At 38.7% G+C, this 22,441-nt stretch overlaps 1 protein-coding gene across 11 annotated transcripts in view; it reads right to left on the bottom strand.

Moving 5' to 3' along the window:
* The window catches only part of COL15A1 (collagen type XV alpha 1 chain), a 131,650-nt gene extending 130,103 nt beyond the window's left edge, over positions 1-1,547 (bottom strand). For 8 of the 11 annotated variants that reach the window (XM_077179681.1, XM_077179694.1, XM_077179697.1 and 5 more), the window contains exons 1-2: positions 1,165-1,547; positions 965-1,047 (exon numbers count right to left, since the gene is read on the bottom strand). In XM_077179681.1, the coding sequence (XP_077035796.1) occupies positions 965-1,047; positions 1,165-1,175 (94 nt within the window). In that variant the 5' untranslated portion in view covers positions 1,176-1,547. The remainder of the gene's footprint in view (positions 1-964; positions 1,048-1,164) is intronic. The other 3 variants (XM_077179677.1, XM_077179701.1, XM_077179725.1) reach the window with 1 other exon arrangement.
* Between the last annotated feature and the right edge of the window lie 20,894 nt (positions 1,548-22,441).

Genomic DNA, 22,441 nt, shown 5'->3' with positions numbered 1-22,441 from the left:
TACCTATAGCATTTTTTAGTGATAACTAATCTGTGGCTTTTTCTCCTACTGAAATAACTACCTGGGGCTTTGGCTTTTAGATGCCAAAGTGTCAGTGATCTATGACAGTGTCAATTAAAAGGGAAAAACCATTGAGTAACATTGAAGTCTTCATGTGTGGTATCTACTTCCCATCAATACTTTCTAATGCTCCTATCACACAGTTATCTAGAGGTCATTTACATAGCAAATGCCAACTAGTTTTGCAAGAGAGCTCAAAAAGCTTTTTGGTGTAAATATCACCATTCCTAATGGCAAAGTAATATGTGAAAGTTTTTTCTCAAAATTACGTGTAAACTTTTAAATCAGTGTTCTCTCTTACTAGTTAAATGTAAGGCTTTGCCTTCCAGAGATGCTGAGGAATTTGGCTATGTTATAAGAACGTATGATCTGAAATTACAAAAAGACTTTTCACTGAAAGTCCATGAAGACTGGACTGGTAAAATGAAACATTTAACTCAAGAGATTAGAAAATCTCAATTTGTTCAGACTTTTACCAGGAGAAATCTCTATGCACTGGAAGGAGCATCACATCTATGTCTGCACTCACACCACGCCTGGCACATTCCTGATGTGGCCACAGTGACACATCTGTCTATCCTAATTGTAAAAACATGCCGTATTCTGACTTCCTTTCAGCACTTTCTGTTAAAGATTACACTCTGAAGATATATTGTGAAAGCTGTCATGATAGGCTGCCTTAGAGCTGGAGAACCAATGTATTTATTTACCTTCATCCAGAATGAATGGGAATTTAAGCTCCTAACTCACAGCAGCTTTCCTATATGAAATGATAAAGCAGTAAGCAGTAAGCAGCAGATAAAATGAAGATCTGAAATGGTATAGTCTCTTTCCATATTAGGAAAGCAAATCTTAAAATGCACACTTACTCTCAAATGATAAACAAGATTTGGAGAAGCCTTACCTTCTATGATCTGAGCTGCTGCACCAGCATGGATTGACAAGCCAAAGAGCAGTAGCGACAAGTCCCAGGTCCACCAGGCATGCCTGGAGCAGGTGTGCCAAAAAAAAGGAGGGTGGGGGAAGAATGAAACCAAGAGTGTAACACAGAAACACATGGGGGGAAAAAAAGAAAAAGTAAAATTTAGAAGCAAGAGTTCTTACCATGAGAGCATTTTCTGAAAGTCAGTGGAAAGAACTTAAGTGAGAAAAAAGTGCAGTGCACATGAGTTTTATGCTTATGAAAATAAGAAGTTAATAAAAACTGGAGCCTGCTGTTTCGCCTCCAACGTTCAGACGAAAGTGGAACAAAGGCAGCACTCAGGCTCTCTGAGTGACTCACTGCAATTCACTGCTCCAGCTCTGAAATCTGACTCCGCGTAGACTTTCCTGTCAGACCACTGCTGAAAACTTCCTACTGTATTTATGGATGGACACCCCTTACTGCTGTACACCACCCCAGCCCTGTCATTACCCAGCCCTGTCTTTAACTGCTGAGTACCCTGACAGGCAGCAGCACAGCGTCTCCAGCTTCCCCTCCCGCCTGCTCACAACCTCCACTTATTGAATAAAATATGACCTCCAACATCCTTCCATCCAGCGTTACACAGGCAGTGATACGAATTCCTACATGGAATGGACATTTCTCCTGCCATTTTAGCCAAACTTTATCAGATGCAAGTTTGAAGGTATGAGCAGGACAGAGCAGCAGTTAAATGGCAAGCAACACCTGGGATTCACACCTGCACTGTCTTACAGATTTTGTCACCTACAGAGACATTTTGAAGTACACCCTTTTCTCTGACAAGCTCTCTAAGTTTAATCCTCATATTTACAGAGATTTACACCCTGCATGTAGTTGAGAGTATGTCCCTACCTCAGCAGCTGCACATATGTGTCTCCTATAGAGATCCTGTAGCTGAGCATTTCTAATAGTTTCCATTAAAAGTGTTACTTCACTCCTCCCTCCTAACTCAATGAAAAGCATTTTTTTCCACTTGTAGTTCTACAAAGCTAGCACTTGCCCAAGGAAGAAATTCTGCAAGGATATGCTTGAAAATAATCTGACAATTTTTAAGTCATCAGACATTTAACAAAGGCTGCAATTGTCACTTTTTGACTGGGGCAGGAGAGAGCTTGGAAAGTTCTATGTATAGAAAGAGACCAGTTGGGCTTTTGGTAGATCTAGGCTGAAAAGTGCTGAAGATCATCTTAGGAGAATCAAAACTAAAAATGGATTTACCTAGGATGGGAAGTGGAAGACAGAGAGGAGCAAAGTTTTTTGCAGTAATGAAAGAACAATCCCAATCAATAAACAAAATTAAGAAAAAAATCATTTTACTCTGAATAAAATGTTTGAGTTTGGAGGTGGTGGTATTTAGTTGGCTGTTTTGGGCAAGGTTTGTTACTGGGTTATTGTAGTGGCTTTTGTTGTTGCTGTTGTTGGGGTTTTTTGATTGCTAGTTTGTTTATTTACATTTTGTTAAATAGGAAATGCAGAGGTTAGAGCTTAAAAATCTAGAATATTGATTCTACTCCAGACTCCTCTTTTTGGTTAGAAACCACAACAGGTCAGTTCTCTCCAGGTATAATTTAAACTAAGCTGCAGACCAGTATTATTTGCTATCCACCTTCTCCATAATAAGGAATGAAGAGATCAAATTATCTTTAATCAAGTGTCTTAATATAAATGCACACAGTTTTATCTTCTTCAGAGGACCAAAAAACCCCTGTTTTCAGGCCCATAGTACTTTATCAGGGCTGAAAAAACGTTTCATCATTCACCTTTTCTACTTGAGGCTGTCATCATTTTGCTTTCTCTCACCATGATATTTTTCCCTTGTTACCACCAGCCAGACTGCTTACAGGAACAGTGTTTGTAACATCTGGTCAAATCATACTTTATGCCTTTATCTTGCACACTATATATATGTTATCCTAAGAGAAAATACTGAGGTTTTAAGCATTCATGGAAAATCTCTTTATATATGCAAGTAAGTATGCATGTATGTATGGCTGGCTTACTTTTCCATTTTTTTTCCTTTTTTTTTTCCATTTTAATATTTAGCAATAGCTACCAAGAGCTATTGTTAGTCCTGTTGAACTATTTTTAAACTCAGTTCCTTCCTTTGAGAGGAAAAAAGGAACTATCTATCTCTCTATCCACAAAATGTCAGTGGCTTACCTGCGTAATCCTTCCTGTTGCAATAGAGTTTTTAATACAGTATCTATGGCAAACATATGTCTGTCTTGGTATCTTACAGTAGACTAACATATTAAAGAGACAAATATAGAAGCAGTCTCCAGATTTATAAAACTTGTAATGAATTTTTACAGTATACACAGCAAAGACTTATTTGATGGATTTTTCCTCCAATTTTAGAAAACCCATAGAATCGAAGGAAGTAATAGGCTATTCATGCAAACCATCTACATGAAATGCTGCTGATAGTGCCTTTAGTTTCTGCTGGACATTTTAACATGGATATCTGGCCAATGCTCAACATCATTATCCAATACTGGATAAAGGAAAACAAGACAGAGTACGTTCTTGACCTCTGCAGTGCATTAGTTTTGAATGGATGGCTGTGGAGGAATCCCTAAGTACAAACAATTTATTACCCCCACTGCTGTAGGTCACTGGGATTTCCTGCATATCTAGTGCTTATTTGAAGGGCCAAGAATTACTGAAGTACAGGCTTTCTATGTCTGCTATATCCATGTACCCATATATATCTTTCTCCCCACAAGGGCAGTGACATTTGTACACACCCACTCAGTTTTAACCTTGCTTTTTGTCTCATGTTTTTCAAACACAGCAGGACTCCTTTGAATTAGGACATCTGTGCTTTCCTTCAGTACTGTGTCCAGCTGTCTTCAACTACACTGGTGTTTTCCTTCTTGGTAAAAATCTCCATTTTCCAGGCAGAAGTTTTGTTTATTTCCCCTAGCTCTGTCAACTGATTACACTCCTTAAGACTCCAAATGGCAGGCCACAATTCTGCTATTGCAGTTCTTAGCCGTTCACTGAGTTAGGCTGGCTGGCTGGCTGTTGTTATATTTCTTATCAGAGGGTGTTTCTTTCTTTCCTGCTGACTGCAACACAAATTTCTTAGCTGCACTTTTCTATCCTATATAATTGTAGGATATAAGACTCATAGGAGTGTTCTTGTGCAAAGTTAGTGTCAGAGAAGCAGTCTGGACCAAGGCCTGAGTGAGTTAAGAACCATACTAGAAAAGACTAAAAGATTTATCTTTTGCTTAGACTTCTCCTGAGCATGGACAAATAGTTTGCATTTACCATAGCCTCTGGAAAGGAGGTCTGCAGATCAGTTGTGTATTTCATGAAGTCTCTGCTTCTTTTGTTTTCAGCTTAGGTCCTGCTGATGTTCCTTGATGTCTCTGAGTTCTTGTACTGAATAGGGTTCACCAAATCAGTGACCACCCTTTTTTCTCCATGCCCTTTGCAACTTAAGAAGCCTCTTTTATATACCCTTCCTACTTGTCTTCTTTCTGCACCAAGGGTGAACTTACTTGGTTGTTTCTTGTAGTGCAACCATTCCACACCTCTCGTTATCTTTTTAGTCTTTCTCACAGTTTCTGATCTCTAGGACATAACTTTTGATCTCTGGTGAAGTCAAGAGAATCATAACTGCAAACAATGCAGGTGATCCCAAGATTTCTTGAGTGACATAGCAATGTACTCTCTCCTTTATCTGCTGAGGAAGACAACTGATGTGCTTTCTTGACTGCAGCCAAGATGACATCTTCATGGAACTTGCATAAGCTCAATAATTTGCACTTCAAAGGTATTTTTATGTGCAATTGGGATTTTCCTCCTTCTGAATAAATTTATAACAAATGGTAGAAATTAATGTAATCTATCATTTAATTCTACAGTTATTCCCTCTTAGAAGATCCTTTTGGAATTCTTTACAATCTCTCCCATCCTTATTTTAAAAAACTCTCATCAGTAAAGTTCACTACACAGCACTCATGTAACTGCCTGCCCTCACTTAATCCCACAAGAAAGATGGAGAGAGGCTACAAGTACATTTAATGACAGGACAAGGAGAAATGACTTCCCACTGACAGAGAGAACATTTAGATATTAGAAAGAAAGTCTTTACTGTCAGGCCAGGTTGGATGAAGCTCTAAGAGTTGTCCCTGCCCATGGCAGGGGCTTGGAACGAGATGGTCTTTAAGGTCCCTTCCAACCCAAACCACTCTGTGGTTCTATGAAAAGGCAGGCAGTACAGTATATGAACAATTTCAATGGTGACAAATCTCTACTACATGGGTTGTCTCTATATTCCTGAAATTTTGTCTCTCTTTTAACAAGTTGTTCACTCACAGACTCATTTCTTGTGCCTTGGCTTCCTGAAAAGTCAGCCATTCTGAGTACTCATTTAGGATTACTGCAGAGTATATCAATTTATCCAGAAACTCTGAATGACATTTTGGCTTTGAATATGATCAGCTGCTAAACAGCTAATTTCACAGTGGTTTGGCAGTACACTTTCAGAAGCTTAACAGATGATTCAGTATCTGTTTTTCTGCATTTTTCTCCTTTAAACAAAGCACCTTAGGAAAAAGAAATCTATAAATGCATATTTTAGTACATACTTATGAAAGAATAAGAGTGTATATTTATGTACCTGAAGACAGGGCTGTAGTAAACCCTACAGATGGGTACAAATTAAGGCCACATAGCCCAAGAATTCTGGCATTTACTGGCTCTTTAGTACTTAATTTCAATTAATTTGATTTTCTGCCTACTCTATCCCTCCCTCACAGTACTATAAAAAGCATTGGAAAAAAATATTAAATCTTTCACAGAGCTGGGGCTGATTGGCAAAGAAGGCAAAGAAGAATCAGGGACCTGAAGCTTGTAATGGAAATCCTAGAAAGGAAGGAATCTCCCATCAATACTTACATTGGGAGATGATTTTTGAAAAGGAAGAGACAAGGTCTGTTGGGCACACAGGTGAGTGTGAAAGTGGGTGTATAATACAGAAAAAAAAAGGAGAGTAAGACTGAGTGAAAAGCCTGGGATAACAAGCTGAGGAGAGGTGAGGACAAAGCTAAGATGACTGGAAGCCAGTTGGGCAGCAGAAGGAAAGGGAAGAGTTGGTATGTTACCTGACACTAGGTAGCAAATACACTAAAAAGAAATGTTTAGGCATATATATTTCTCCTCAACAAACTCTGACTGAGTTTTTTGCCAGGCAGCATGACAAGAAGAAGGAAAACTCTGTGATACTTCTGTTATAAGTAAGCACCCATGAAACCTACAGGCAAAACATGACTTGTGTAATACTCTAATATTTCAAGCAGTTTATGCTGTGAAAAAGGATATTTCAGTACTTCTGGTGGCACTTGCAAGTGTCAGTATGATTCAGATAGGAATCTATCCTGAATAGATAGGAGTTTGTGTTCTAAAATGCAAAACCATTGAACTATTAACCAATTATTTGACAGACTTATAAAAAATTGTAATTTCCAGAAATGGCAGAACTGTTTCTGGTGAAGTTTCTGGTATTAACATGAGACACTAAGTCAGTGTTTACAAACTGTTTAAGTAATTGAAATTATTCAACAGAGTATGTGGGACAACTCTAAAACCAAGCATAAATAGATGTTCTGCTTGTAATTTAAACTCATGTACATGGCAACACTGATCCTATTAGTATACTAAATTAATTTATCATGAACAGAAGGGTACATAGTTTTAAAGCATATTTTAAAAAAATTAGTCTTAACCATATTAAGTACATGCATTGCACTGAAAGACTCCATTCAGTCTAAATGTCACACATTCCTTTTATATGAATAAACCCAGAAAGAATTATATGCAGCACTTTTCCTGTCTGTGTCCACTTGCAGCTGAGCTGAAGCAACATTTTCTCCTCCACACACATGCTCACATGGCCTGTCACAGGGGGCAGAAAGCAAAACCTTCACCAGAATCCCTCTCCCCTTCTGTGCAAGCTAACTTGACTCAAATATTTGCCTTGTAAAAATACTTACAGAGCTTGACCCAATGAGTGACCTTAGTGATGACTTTTGACACTGTTTTGAGATAAACCTGTACAAATCCTGTTCTTCTATACTGGGACAAACCTCTTTTCCCACTGGCTTATATGAAATAGGGTTTTCAGAAAAGTAAAATCCTACTTTTTTAGGCCAACCACAAGGTGATGCAAATGTCAAATCTTTAATCACATTAGATTATTTTCTCAAATTTCTGCTTTGCAAATCATCACAATAACATGGACAGGATAAGTCAAGCGCGACTCTGATGTTATCTACTTGTATTGGGCAAAGCACCTGACCCTGTCCTGCATGATGTCCATGTCTCTAAACTGGAGAGACATGGATTTGATGGATCAGTGGATGAGGAATTGGCTGGATGGTCACACCCAAATAGATGGTCAGTGGTTCAATGTCCAGGTGGAGACCAGTGACAAGTAGCATCCCCCAGGGGTCAATGCTGGGACCAGAGCTGTGCAACATCTCGATCAGTGACATGGACAGTGGGATCGAGTGCACTCTCAAGGATTCGAACTAGGAATGACAATGGAGGGACAGTTACCAGCAGTCCTGTGAGACTCAGGTGGATAAGGCAGATTAGCAAAAGGAATGGGGTGATGTTGTCACAAAAGCAGAAAACAAGACTTAAATAGGGATACCTCCAGAATTTGTGACCAAAGCAACATCACTGAAAAAACCCAGGCCTTTGGGTTCTAGGATGTTCTCTGAAGTGCACGTACATAACACAGGGAATAAACATGATGAATTAGAGGTCTCTGTGCATCTGCAGGGCTACAATCTTGTTGCAATCATGGACACATTGTGGGATGGCCTACAGGCCATTCCTGCTGCCAGCATGTTGACGGAAGTGGCCCCTCTGCCCAGCTCTGGTGAGGTCACACAAGGAATGCCATGTCCAGTTCTGGGCTCCCCAGTGCAGAAGTGATGTGACCATTATGGAGAAAGTCTAATGAAGGGCCACAAAGAGGGTGAAGGGACTGAAGGAACTGATTCTTTCCCAGATCCTTTCCCCCCTCAACCATCTGTGCTTTTGGGATTGTTAATATAATGGGATCTTTAACAGTCTAATTGAAGGATCACCATTGTCCATCTATTTTATTGCAGAAAAAGAAAGAAAAATAAAGTAGCTAGAGTACTAATATACAAGAAAAGATGCAGTAATTGCAGCAACACCATTAAAAATTGAACACACACAATTTTCTTAGCTTCTAACCCTTTTCTGATGATATGCTCATCCTTTCACTGTCCCTCTGGGTGCTAGTCTTGGTGGTTTCACTCTGGTGTTGGCCATGGGGACAAGGTCTTAGAGCAAGTTCTCAGCATCTGGAGATGTTTACTGGATGGAATACTATATTTGTGCTGATTGCTTCTTCTTCCTCTAACCTAATACACATTTGCTTTGAATTTAGGAATTTTTAGAAATTATAAGCAAAATCCAGGACATAAAAGATAAAAATAAGACATTAAGTGTAACTAAGCTATAAATTAAAACTAAGATCTATTCAGAAAAAATCCCAACACATATTGAGATAAAATTTTCAAATAATAGAGGTGTCAGAACAGAAGTTTCTGATTTAGTTAAGTTTAACCAGTGCAGCTCTCACCAGCTGTCAGTGGAAAAAAGCCAGTCAAGGCCACTGTGTATGGTGCTCTCAGTATGATGGCTACATTTGCTGGGAGGATGATCTATTCATATTTGTGTCTACAAAAAATATTTCTGATGAACCCAAAATTTCACTTTCAAAGTCACAATACTCCATGTTACAGGGAGGTAGCTTTATTTGCCTACACAGCATAGCAGTGTCAAAGATCTTTGAAAGATATTTCTCTTCTCTCTTCAAATCTCCTTTATCCAATAGCTCAGCTGCCATTATATTACTCAGAGAAAATTAAGGTATCCAACTATCTTAAAATTGGAAGAAATTTGTAAGGATTAGGAGAACTGATTACACTCAAAAGTAGAAAATATCAAAACATTTTCAAATAATCGTTAAATGGTTCTGTTGGTAAATTATTTTTTTTAAATGTTTAGAAAATCCTTACTATCCATTCTTAAGACCAAAGGGCCATTAAAAATGTTGAAAGCAAAGCACAATTTAAAGAAAAATTACATTTTTGTTTCTTAAATTTCACTTTTGAATTCAGAGAATGGAATTGTTTTTCTGCAAGAATAGTGTTATTTGAGATATTAATATGTCAAAGAACTTTAAGGACAGTATATGACCACTTTAGTCTGGCATCAAATTTTACAGATAAATTCATTCTTTTATCCAAGCATGTCTGTTTCTGCTTCATCCATGTATTTTTAGAAAATGCATTCCAAGTGGCAGATTATTTTCACCCAATTTTGTGAACTGTTCTCCCTCTCTTCTCAAAATACAGTAAATTCTGCCTTCCATATTGCCAATCCTGTCATTACCAGTTGAGATTTTTCATCTCCTGATCACTTTCTGTGTGAGACCTCTGGAATGCCTGTTCAAGAGAAGGCAGTAGAGGATAAAACCGAAATTTGCCCACAGTTAGTGAGATTGCTCATTAAGGGAGCAGGGGAGAGAAAAGCTGGGCATTTAAATACTGCAAAAAGGAAACACAATGCCAGCAGGACACAAAGTGTGTTTATGCCGTGTGTGACTTTTACAGAATAGCTACCACCCACATTTTGAGACAGAAATAAACACATTGCCCACACATGTACTTGACTCTTTAACCAAAATTTAAAATGCAGTTATTGCTATATCTTTAAAAATATGATGTGGGCAAAACAAGCTTTGAGCAACACCATGTTGTAAGTCTGACTTTTTTTCATTGTTTCTGTTTTAGGAAGAGATGTTTGACACATAAACACACCCAATGATCCTTTACACAAAACTACTCAAAAGTAAAAAGAGACCCTCTTCCACAAGTTAAACAAACAGATGACTTCTGACACAGCAGCAAGGATTGTTCAACGCTGACAGAAATATGCACACAGACAAGTTTTATGACTGGAGGTGTATCAGCAATGCAGTGATGACAACAGGATTGGGAAGGGTAGTGAGAAGAGACCAGGGAGCAGAGAAGCCTGGCTGCATTTATGTGCAGTTCTTCATGTAATGAAGAGACTTCATAGAATAAAGATCCTAAGGGTCTTTGTCAAAACAGACTCAAAGCTATCACCACCAACATTAAAAGGTTATTTTCACCTACTACCTCTTGAAATGAAATTTCATTGTCAAACGTTTAATCACAGATTAAGAAGAAGAAATTACCAGTGACAAAGCAGTTCCATGCTTTAGCCTGGTAAATGATGTAGTCCCTAATACATATTCGAATAAATAAGAATACATTTATTTACCTTACTCTCTTCAGACAGATGCAGAGCATGGTTCCTGATTTCCTGGAGATTTGTATCATATATCCTCCAACTGATCAACTCACATCCTGCACATGCCACTTCCCAGCACACCTTCTGCATGGTCTGCTGTGCTCCAGCAGCTCTCTGAGCAGTGTTGGTGCCCTGATGGGCTTGCCTATGTTCAGAAGAGACACTGAGTGCAGTTCTGCTGCATTCATAGCAGTTGGAGCACTAGCCTAATGGGATGGAGGCTCTCATTCCCCCAAAAGCCATGAGAAGATCTATGGAGATAGGAACGTTTTATCTTTGACAAGCTCTACTCTATTAATTTTGGCTGACATTAGCCAAGGAGATCTAATTTGTTTTGCCTGTGCATCAAGACTCCTACTTCTGTTAATTGCTGTGGTTGTTGTTAGTGAATCAGCTTAGAAGTTCATATTCTTTTTTCTCCCTTAGCTGCTGAGATGCCATGAACTTCACTTTGTTCATAGGTTGAAAACAAACAACTGTAAAAGCTTAGCTTGCATTTTGCTAATACAAATTCTTTTTGCCAGATGCATTGTTTGCTTCCCAAATGATAAACTCTAAAAATTTGCTTAGCAATGGTAAATTAATTAATGCTGTGCCAATATTCTCTGGCTTTTTGGTTCTACTTATGATGGCCTTTATCTACAAAATACTTTATCATTATTTTCTTCCTTGCTTAACACAAAAATCAGGATGTGCTAACTAACTCACCCTGTATTTTACCCCTAGCTAACAGAGAGTCTTGTAATACCTGAACACCAATTATGTGAACAGAAAGTCTATTCTGATTCGCCTGTGTTCGCACCTCATTGCTCCAGAAACCAGCTGAGCAGTGCAGACAAGCATGTATTAATTTCCCACAGCCCTGAGTCTTACCCACCTTTCCCACTCCATCACTGTAACACCTAATTATAAGCATATTTTTCTTTCAGGTCCCAGTCCCTGCCTGTCTCTCCATATTCTTACAAGCTGTAAGCCCAGTTTCTATCCCACTTCATTCCTTTCAACAACTTTTTTTATCAGACCTTGTAGAATTATTTTAGCCCTCTGGATAACAGAACCTAGGGAGGACAACCTGGGTAGGAAATAGTAGTAGTTAATTAAACAAAGCTGAACAAATACAAATAATTTAAGGACATGAGCCAGTACTCTGAATGCCAAGTGCACCAACATGCACTTCTCCGCAGCACACACATAGCATATCCCTCAAGCCCTTCTAGAAGTCAAGTTAGCTCCCAAATGGTATCATTCCCTTTCAGTGTTTTCTTTTTATCAGTTTTTAAATAACATGCTTCAAGTTTCTACTTGTGTTTACTTGATAGGACTAAATGAACAGAATGCCTGAAAGAAGGCCCAAGATACACCTGAGATACACTTGGCAATGTGGTCCTTCTGCCACACTGTGATACCACCTACTCTGGTAGAAATTGGGTGTTAATGTATTAGCAGTGTCAGTCACTCCTCAAGACATCAAACATTATTCCCATCAAACATACCCCGATAAGGATAAGCTAACCTGTTCATATTGTTGCCTAGTCAAGATCTCTGACAATGCTTCTGTTTTTACCATACCTGAAGGATATGTAATAGAGCTTCTACTTGGGTTTCAGGGTTTTTTCTAACTGGCTCGCCCAGCTGGACCAGCCACAAAGCCCCAATCTTCCTCAATGACTATGTAAAACCCACCACTTTGATGTGCTGGTTATCCAAAAACACCAACAAAAGGAAAGGAAAAGCCTTCTGATTGTATGCTTTGCAAAGAGGAAGTCAAAGAGGTAAAAATATATTTTTGCTCACATTACTTTTACATCAGTCAGGATCATGCATGAGATATTGCACTATGCAGCAATAGAGAAAGAGAGAAGATATTTTTCTCTCCCAAGACTGAAGGTAATCTCAAAGTTTTTAAAAATAAATAGCAGTTTAAAGTGATATATGTAACAATCAATCAAACAAAACAAGGAAAACTTATTTAAAAAAAAAAAAGAGCTGAAGATAATTTTCTGAATAATAGCTGTAAGTGAAACAGGGAGAAGTGGCTCTTTGATTTTGGATTTTCCAAAAACGAAGCATGGCAGTTATTTATAATTCTGCTTCTTGGAAGAGAACAAAACAAGACAAACAAAAAAGCAGAAGACTTACTTAACAATCACAAACTGCTAGTGTTTCAGACTTTCATACTTCTGTCCTCCATGCCCAGCTTCTATGCTTTCTTGAGTATTGCCCAAAAAAATGGAGCAGTATGTATCAAATAGCTACACCTGCAAAGGCAAAAATAGCAGTGTGGGAGATGCCCAGACTAGACGTGGGAACTTACAAAAGTAGTTAAGAATTTGTTTTGAGACCATTTTGATAGGTCGTAATAAACCAGTAAAGAAAAAAATCTTGGTTGGATTTTTTGGCATACAGGTGAACATTCAAATAGCAGGAAAAGCTAAATTTTTAATTTAAAAATGAGTGCATTTGGTAAGGTATGACCAGTATGAAAGTGATAGAGAGTCTATGCAGGTTTATGAAGTCCTTACACCAATCAAGGCTTTGTTTTGGTCACAAAGCTTCTGCTCTGTTGCTGAGGAATTTTCTTTCTTTCCTTTAGAAGTTCTACAAACAGCAGGAGAGAGGGTACTGAGTCAGTTGATTCCTGGCTAGGACAGCTTCTGCTGCAGAACAGAGGGATCTTTCAAGCAAAGTTTGTGTTTACAGAGGTGACGTGTCAAAAAACACCTGAAGTTTTGCATTGTTTCATTTTTGTAACCAGCCATGATGTTACCATATATTAAAAAGTTATTTTACAAGCACTTGTTCGCACTGATGAAGAAACTTGTGTTTCCCTGGCTCCAAGAAAGCATAAACAAAGGAGAAATGGAAAAAACAAGTAAGATTTGCAGAAGGTTCTTTTAGCACAGACTCATTTTAGCTTTCCTGAAGCAGTATAATCCAATGCAGATGTTCATTTGCCTCATTCTTGGCAACTGTGTTAGATGAACTTCCTCTCCCCAGTAACATTTTTTCAGGGATTTATTGTCCCTTTGTCAGTCTGCCCTTAAATTGCTCATTCCTTTCATGTGACAGTGAAAACCCAAAATGGTGACAAATCAAGCTAAACACATGAAAGAACTACAAGAAAATAGTAATATTATGTAAAAGTAAATGCAATATTGAAGTGATTTAAGTACCAAGTACCATGACCTCTGCTTTTGTTTTATCATTTCTGATAGTGGAGATGATAGTGGTAATGAGTCATTCATTTACTCAAACCAAAAAATTACATAAGAAAATTAGAGAGATGAAGCAGTAGAAATAAACCAAGTGACATGGACAAGGATTAGAATTAGTAACAAATGTATATAAATGTGCTTTCTCAGATTTTTTTAAAATAGTCTGAAGCATTAGGTTCTCAGATAAATGATTTTTACTCACAACATGAGTATGCAGCTTCTGATAATACGAGTGTGGAGGAGAAGGCAGTATTGCCAAGTTCTTTAGCATTCAAGTTGTTCTTTTAGTTGAAAACTTTCCCTTTGCTTTGATGCAGAAACGTTACAGATGGTCAAAGCTTTGAGTGAACCAATAGTATTAATTATACTTAGAGCCTTATTAGGGACCTTCACTCTCACTGTTCTAGGAGCTCTATCAAAGATCAGGGGGTTTCATTCTCTGGGCTGCAGTGCAGATATAGCTATTTGTGTTCCTATTCCTGTTACTACCTTGACTCCAAAAAGCCTGTGCTATTTTATTACAATTCTATCTCCATTAGCACTAGCTGAAAATGTGTCAAAGAATTTTAAAAATGTGTGTGTTAGGCTATTTTAGGGAAATACCTGCTTTGGGGAAATTCAGTTGGAGAAAAACTGAATTGAAAAACTGAAAAATTAGTTAGGAATCACTAATTCTCCTTATGCTCATTTAATCAAGCCCTGATTTTATGAAACTCTAAAAGGAAAACATTTTACATTAAGCAATCTTTATATTACCTGGTTTTTTTTCTTGAAAATACTAACTGGAGTCCTGAATCCCAGGCTCTTATCTCCTATCTCCTCCTTTAAAATGCACTGCAAAAAAACCACTCCACATTGTGACCATTCTGGGAGTTTAATATCATGAATGTCTGTCAGGGGTTGCCAGATCCGGCCCAAGAGAGGCAGAAGAGCCGTTTCCCCAGGTCCTGCCTGTGGTGAGGCTGAGCAAGTATTCCCCAGAACACACAAACATACACAATATTGGAGTACACCTGGCCAGCCACACAGACCAACACGGACAGAGCACAAAGCACTCCCAAAGAGCACCATCCTGTTCCTTCCTGTTACTAATTAGGCTGGAAGCCCACCCTAACATGCAGCCTGTCCAGCTGCTGTCCCCTTCATCCTCTGGTCTTTCAGCTGCCTCTCACTTAGGGACACACACATGCAAACAATTGTCTCCAACAGCTGGTCCAGTTCTGTGGCCCTGCCAACAACCAATCCCCAGCCCCACCTTCTGCTCACTCCAGGAGCCAACTCACACACCCTCTGGTCTCTCCAGCATCCAGCTCAGACTTAACAGTCTCAAGTCCATTTCCTGCCACCTAAACCTCCAGACACTCTCATCCACACAGATTGACTGCATTAACCAGGAGAAAGACATGGCCAGGAAAACAGACAGACCAGACATCTATTTACACACGACTGGTCCCTTTTTTCTGCCTTATCCAGCTATTTTCCCATGACTGCTCCTCCCCAAACTGTTGTGAGTGCCCCACCTACCTCCACCTTTCGTTCTTCCCTTTACCAATCCCAATAATTAGTCCCACACAGCTGTTGGGCAGTGACTTCCTCCACTCCAGCTTAAAGCACATTTCATAAGGAATCGTTGACAGGAGTCAAAGGCTAAAAGAGATGGAGGCTGGTGGTGGCATTACATGGCTGTGCCAGAAATGCAGCTTCCTTTGTAGACAATGTCTGCTCCAGGATTCCTGCATTGACACATAGCTCGAATAAGCAGTGCCTGCAGTCACTCAAACTAAAATATTTTTAAAGTGTGGTTGCAGCTGTCTCATTGCAAGTTCATTACACTGTTGAATATAAACCAGACTTAAACAGGTCTAGGAGTGCCTGCATAAAGATGTTTATCATTTTAGGAAAAATAATTTTAACAAACTTCTTGTGTGGAACTAATGAGAATGCTTGTCAAGAGTAAGACTCATTCCAATATTTATGTGTTCCTGCATGCTTTGGCCCTCAACATAACAGGACATCCTGAGAGTGATGGATGATGCTCTCCATTATATAGAAATCACTGTCAGTACATCAGTACTTCCTTTTATTTTATTTTTTGTTTGTTTGTGTTTGTGTGTGTGTGGGTGTGTGTGTGTGGTTTTGTTCAGTTGGTTGGTTTGGTTTGTGGGTTTTTTCTTTTCTTTTTGTTTTGGTTTGGGTTTTTTGGGGGGGCAGTGTTGGGTTGTTTTTTTTTTTTTAGTTTTGTTTTGTAGTTGTTGCTGTTTTTAAGAAGAATTCAGATTTCTGAACAATTACTTACCTCTCATGAAACTGTTGTGCTGCAACAACTAGAAACCCATTCTTGTTTAATCTTGAAAATTTACCATTTCTGATCTGAAAAGGGTGACACAAAAATGTAGAAAATCTGCTCTACACAAAATCCCATGGCACATTCCAAAAACTGAAGTTGCAAACAAATTAGTCATGTTAATCATGACATAGAAAATGTACCAGTAATTAATTGCTGGTATGAAAATCTATATTCTTTCTTACCTGGGGGAGTTCCAAAGTAATACCTCTGGATCAGTTTTGGTTTTTTTAACACTTTTATCTGATGCCTAAAGTATTACCCAAAGTAGGAGTACTCTTCAGTCTAATTTCCTGTCAGCGGAAGAGAATTCCCCAAAATATATTTACAATGCAGGATTTTGTGGCAGTTCTAACTGTACCAAAAATAAACTTTTTATTGCTTATTCCACAATCTGATACCCTTTGGCTGTGACTCCCATCTCACATTGAAAGTTTTGATTCAAGTAACCAACACCATTTTACATTGACTAAAACTAGTGAGCAAAAATTTTCTAGATAAAGTAAGATCTTCACATACAGTTGCCTTGTTATTTTACTGGGCAATGTGAAAGATGATGTGAGAGCACTCCCAATGTGAAAGCACTGTGAAAGCAAAAGGATAATACTAGGGTCAGGACTAGGGCCACTGCTGACTTGCATCAGTGAGAGGTATGGGTAGCCATGGAAGAGACCATGGCTCCAGTGACACCCCATTTTTTCACCTGTTGCACAGAAATAGTACACAGACGTGTATGAAACATCTGATTCATGCCTCATAAGGAGGTATTCAGAACCCTGGTAAACTTTTATTTCATTAAAATAAGGGGAAAAGTTAAATTAACTTTATGAAGCCTTTTAAATAAGCTGTGTGCTGGCAGAGGAATTACTTGCAGGGGATTAATTTGCTTCCCACTGAAAAAAAAAAAAAAAGTGGTTGTTAGCTTTTAGTGAACCGTTTTTTTTTTATTAAGGAAAGAAATAGCAAAAATTTTCATAGAGTTTAATGAGCACATTCAGAGCTATATCCTGGGAAAAGACAAGCTGGCACACAAAATTTCCTTTCCACTACCACTGCATATATTAGTTGCCCCATTGAGATTTAGGAATAGGCCAACAGGAAAATTTCAACATGCATAGTTTCTCAAAGACTTAAGCAACTGAAGACTAAGAGCAAGACCAGAGTCAGATGGAAGGTAAGGACAGTAATTCACCGCCAGGGGCAGCAGATAGGCAGGACTATGACAGTCAGCACTTTTTAGTTTCAAGTGCTCTGAAGCAAAAGCCTCGGTGAAACCCAAAGCCAGAAATGAAGTTTCCATCAGTACAAATCTGTCCATGGTCTTTCATCAATTCTCATGCACATGATTCTTCTGTGAGCTTACTAAACTGGCAAAGAGTTATTCTGTTCATTTCTTGTGGTGTCCTGTTTTGGTTTGTCCCAGGTCCTCCCCATTCTTTTGCTGATGGTTCGGTCCGGAAATCCCCTATCCCAGTTCGCGGTCTGTCAGTCCCCTAACCCCTCCCTCGTTTCCATGGCTTTGTAGATGTATCCAAGTTTTCCCTGCCCCAAGCTCTCTGTCTGTCACCTGGGTACCCATCCCTTCTCTCTAGAATCTTCTCTCCTGGGTGTCGGGTGATTGGGCAGGGGCCGGGGACTCCTCCCCTAGGCTTGCTACATTGGACGGATTTACTTGTCATCTAAGGCTGTACCCACCCCCGCTGCATTTTAATTGGTCGTTGTAAACTCCCACCCTTACCCACCCCCTGACTTTATAAGCTTGTGACATCCACACTTTTCTTTGGCTCCGAAGCTTTTCCCTCCCCTCCCCAGTTCTCCTGTTCCTGGTGAATAAACCAGTCGAGTTTCTACCACCTTCGGAGTCCTCCCTTCTTCTTTCGTGCGCATCGTGATTGTGTCCGTGGAGCGGCCAAGAACCCACTTAGGCGCGGACTGGACTTCAGGTCCGGCAAGCGCCCCTCCACTGCGGGCTGGGCTGATGAGCTCGCCAGGCACCCTCTTTTCATCGACAAGCCAGCATAACCGCAATTTCTGCTATGCAAGTAAGAACATTTGGCTTACAGCATGAAAACTGAGAACCAGGGTCAGGAAGAAGAATTTGCATGGATGTATGGCCGGGGGCAGCAGGAGAAGGAAAGACCATTTACTTTCTTTATTTTGACCAGTTTTGAACACCACAAGAAGCCCATCATGCCCAAAACTCTGCCCACATATGAGACAAAATGAAGAAAAAACCAGAAAACTTATTCCAATTTAAGCAGATTCTTTCAAGCATCTTGCACTGCATATTTACAAATTGAATAAGCAGAGTAATTTATTATTACTCAATAATAAAATGAATAAAGAACTATGGATCATTTCTTCAGGTCCAGTAAATCTGTAAATAGTTGGAAAAAATATTTTTGAAAAGTGTGACTGGTCCCACCTTCCCCGGTCTCTGTGGCAGTGTGCAGTCTATGACAGAAAAAGGAAAGATCTCTGAAAAATCAAACAAATTACAGCAGATGCCCACACTCTTATTACAATCTGTTCTCCCCAAGATCACTTTGAGGCACAGGAGCCAAGCAGTGTGTGAGAGTTTCTTCCCTGCAGATAAACAGAAGGTTTCTTTCACTACAGCTAATGCCTCACATTTTCTTGATATGAATATTAAGGATATAGAAGTTTACTGGCTCATCTGAATAAACACCCATGTGCAGCCGTACTAAATATGTCAGCAGTGCACAGAGTAGAGCAGTTTTGTTTGCTCAATACAATGTGTTAGCCATGTATGAAATACACACAGTCACTAAACCAATGTATAACTCAATGCATAATTTATTACAATAGTAATATATTTTGTTTTGTAACTAAGAATTTTAAAAAGTTGATCATATTTAAAAATCATAAATAGGCTTTCACCCCCATGTATATTATGTATTAGTTATTTGTTCTTACAGGTGTTTGTGATCAGAAAAATCCATGAGTCAGAGTCATTCAGTCAAGAAATACAGTGATAATATCACTGGTGCTTGAGATAAAACAAAGATTATTCTTATAGCTCTTCCTGGGCATCTACAGAAGCAATATCCTATAGCTGTAGTTATTATAACATCCACTTATTCTGTCACTTCACAGTGGCTTGATATACATTCAGGATCTAGACTTTCTGAATTTCCAGAACAAACCTTAATAGGAAAAAAAGCAAATCTTTTTTCTTAATTCAGTAGCAATCTTTGTATTCTTTATATATGAACACAAATCTTCTTGCAATTTTTTGTAAGAATTGAAAAAAAATCCTTTCAAAGAGATTGAAGTTGTTGAATAAACTCATTATTATCAATAAATATGTTGATTAAATTGTTAACAATATCCCTGTACCTTTCTGCTGTCATACTCCAGTCAAACAAAGATTTAATACAAGAAAAGAACAAAAACCAAAGTAAATTTTAAGAGTTGGATTTCATCTTGAAATAAGTACTGGTCAACTACGGGTTTTCTTTGCATAGGGACAGAGAGGGCATTTTAAAGAGCATTAGAAGAAATTACATCTTCCTTCTGCTTCTGTCCAGGCTTACCCTGGAGAAAAACTCTTTCCTGGACTAAGAAAAAGAAGCCCTATAAAAGCACGAGAGTGCATATTCAAAACGTATATATGATTGCTTTGAGACAAGGACTTTTCATGAAGAAATGCAGTCAGAAAAGGACCCAGAAGTCAGAGTGTGCCTAGCAGTTGGCAGCTCAGGTAGTACAGACACAACATGGTAAGAAAGAGGGAAATAAAGCTCCCTGGTTTTTCTTCAGGGAGGTGAGTTCAGAGTACATCTCCGTACCTCCTTCATGGGCTTGTGCCCATCTGCAGGTGATGAAGGCTCAAATTCCATTCCTGTGTGTCCACTGTGTGAAATCTCAGCAGTCTCAGCTTTGTAAGGACCTGTGTATTTGAGAACTAATTGCAAGAACCTGCTCTTCTGTAGGTGTGGGAGTGAGCAAATGCAGTAGGTAGTGGGGCTGATTACTTCAAATCTTCTTTCTTTGGAGATGCTCCATAAGCAATCTGACCTAAACTGGTCCTGCCTTGGGCAAGGAATTGGACCAGTTGACATCCAGAAGTCTTTTACAGTATGAATTCTTGGAAGGCTCTGTGATTCTACAGGGGCTTTTGGAGGGGCAGAAGAAGGTAAGGGCCATTCACCACACTGCCAACGTGCAGTCCTGAGGTCCATGAGCAGAGAGAACCTCTCAGCAGGAGACCAATACCAAGTCTGCCTTTTACATGTCCTTCAGAAGATGACATTTGGATCAAAAAAATGTCCTTGTAAAGCCCATCGACAACCATAAAGAAACAGATCTTTTCTGGGAAGTATACATTGCATGTTTGGAATGAGATAAACACAGAAACCAGGCTGGGATTGTGCCGGGCTAGACTGTAACAGGACTGTAACAGGCATCAGCAGATGTGAGAAGGGGCACTCACATGAATACTGCTGCAGCACTCTTTAGATAAAGATTAAATAAATTGTTCAAAACTATTTAACAGTCAGTAGCAAGGCCAGGCATAGGCAATTATAAAGCTAGGAATGATCCAGCACAAACATATCAATCACATTATCTGATTTTCTTTTTATAAAAATATTTAGTATTCTGTTGAATAAAGCTTGAAAAACAATAATGTAACAAGCCATGTGCAAATATTCACAGTAAACATACAGTTTTATTTCAGTAAGTTAATGAAAAGTATTTCAAATACTATAAAATGCAATCACTTCAGTAAATGCTTGCTGAGCATTCCAGCTTCCCAGTTAATAAATGTGGATGGTTAAAAAAGGGAACAGTAACAGAGAATCTATGCACAACATACCATGCTGTTACAAGTACTATATGCAAAACTAAAGAACAGTGACTGAAGTGGTAGAAGAAGAATAAAGCTAACAAAGGGAAGGAAAAAAGTTGTATTTATTTGACAGGATGAACATTCAGAGATGAAACCTGGATCACCTCCCATTTATGTATCTCACTAATTGCCTTCAGAAGGCTTCAAATCTAGCCAAGGATGTGGAGAAGATTGTACATTAGACAAGGGTCCAAGACTTGAACAATTGCAACAGTTGTAGGGCAGGTTTGCAGGCAAACCTCTGTTCATTGGAAATCTAAGTTTTTCAGAATGCAGACACCACACTACAAATGACATCTGAGGTGGCATTTCTCCATTTAGCTGCAAGGGGCTGGTGCCACCAGGCAGGAGTCAGGACTCTGAGTGCTCTGGGGTCACCTTAATGGCACAGAGCCCCCAGATGTGGGGCTTCACCCACAGTCCAGGATGGGGGTTCAATCCTGCTACTGGCTAGATGTGTGGACATGCAACTGCAGGAGGTTTGCTCCTGGCAGCTTGGGACAGCAGGATTTCCCCGAAAAGGAGAGCCAATAATTGTCTACCTTCTAACATACTCCGCTCCCCACCAAAAAAAAAAGTAAAAAGAAAAAAGAAAATTGGTGTCTGTGTTTGTAGTGGTTTCCTGTTTGGTTTATTTTTCTGATTTTGTTTTGTTTTGTTTTTTGTGTGTTGTTTTTTTTTTCTCCCAAGCCAAAGATTGTTGCTCTTGTCTTCTCATTTCTTTGATCAAAGCCTTAGCAAAAAGTTAATGCTTCAAGAAAAGTTCACCAATTCTGTTTCTAATTATTTTCTTTTTTTTTTTTTTTAATTTTAATGAGAAACCTGTTCATAGTTAGTGTCTTAAGAAAGGACTAAGCCCTGATGTGGGTAATGAAATTCAGATTTGGAGCATAAAAACTTTAACATAACTGAATCTGACTCTTGGTTTCCTTGTCAAAGGAGCCATTAGTCAACATGAATGTTCTGTTCCATTGAGAGCTAGATTACACTCCTCAAAGGTTCAGTGATTTAGCTCTTTGAAAACTTGACAAACTTACTGTTACATTTTAGAAGTGTTGCATTATATTTAATATTCAATCTACAAATAATTGAAAATTAGAGTAATTATTGGCAGCAGGTTAATGCAAAAAAGAGAGCTTTCAGAAAAGCAAATGCTGTTCTAGTTCCCATGGCACCATTCCCAATATTTGTTTTATATTCCTGAGAGAAAAGAGGAAAGCAGAACAAATGTTAAACCTCCCACACAAAATTCTCAAAGTAATATTATAATTCCCCCTAAGGCTTCAGCCTTGCTGTCAAATTTCTTTTTCTGTCAAGTTTCCAAATTCTTTTATTAAGAAAGGATAATAATTATAATTTTGCAAAGTTGAAGTTGGTGAGTTTTTACTAAAATAGTTAAGCTGCAAATTCTCATTGAAAAACCTTGTAGAGTCATTCATTTAATTTATATGGTATGATTACTACAATGAGAAAGTCTCATATACATATCTGCTTGTGTAAATGCATTTTTTGCCTAATTATCACCTTCATGGCAAAATTACTGGTTTGTATCAGCAATCTCAGTAATTATTCACAAAAATGATCTCAGAATT

Source organism: Agelaius phoeniceus, chromosome 1, assembly GCF_051311805.1.
Source record: "Agelaius phoeniceus isolate bAgePho1 chromosome 1, bAgePho1.hap1, whole genome shotgun sequence".
In the NCBI taxonomy this organism is placed as follows: domain Eukaryota; kingdom Metazoa; phylum Chordata; class Aves; order Passeriformes; family Icteridae; genus Agelaius; species Agelaius phoeniceus.
This window is presented reverse-complemented; position numbering and strand designations above follow the sequence as displayed.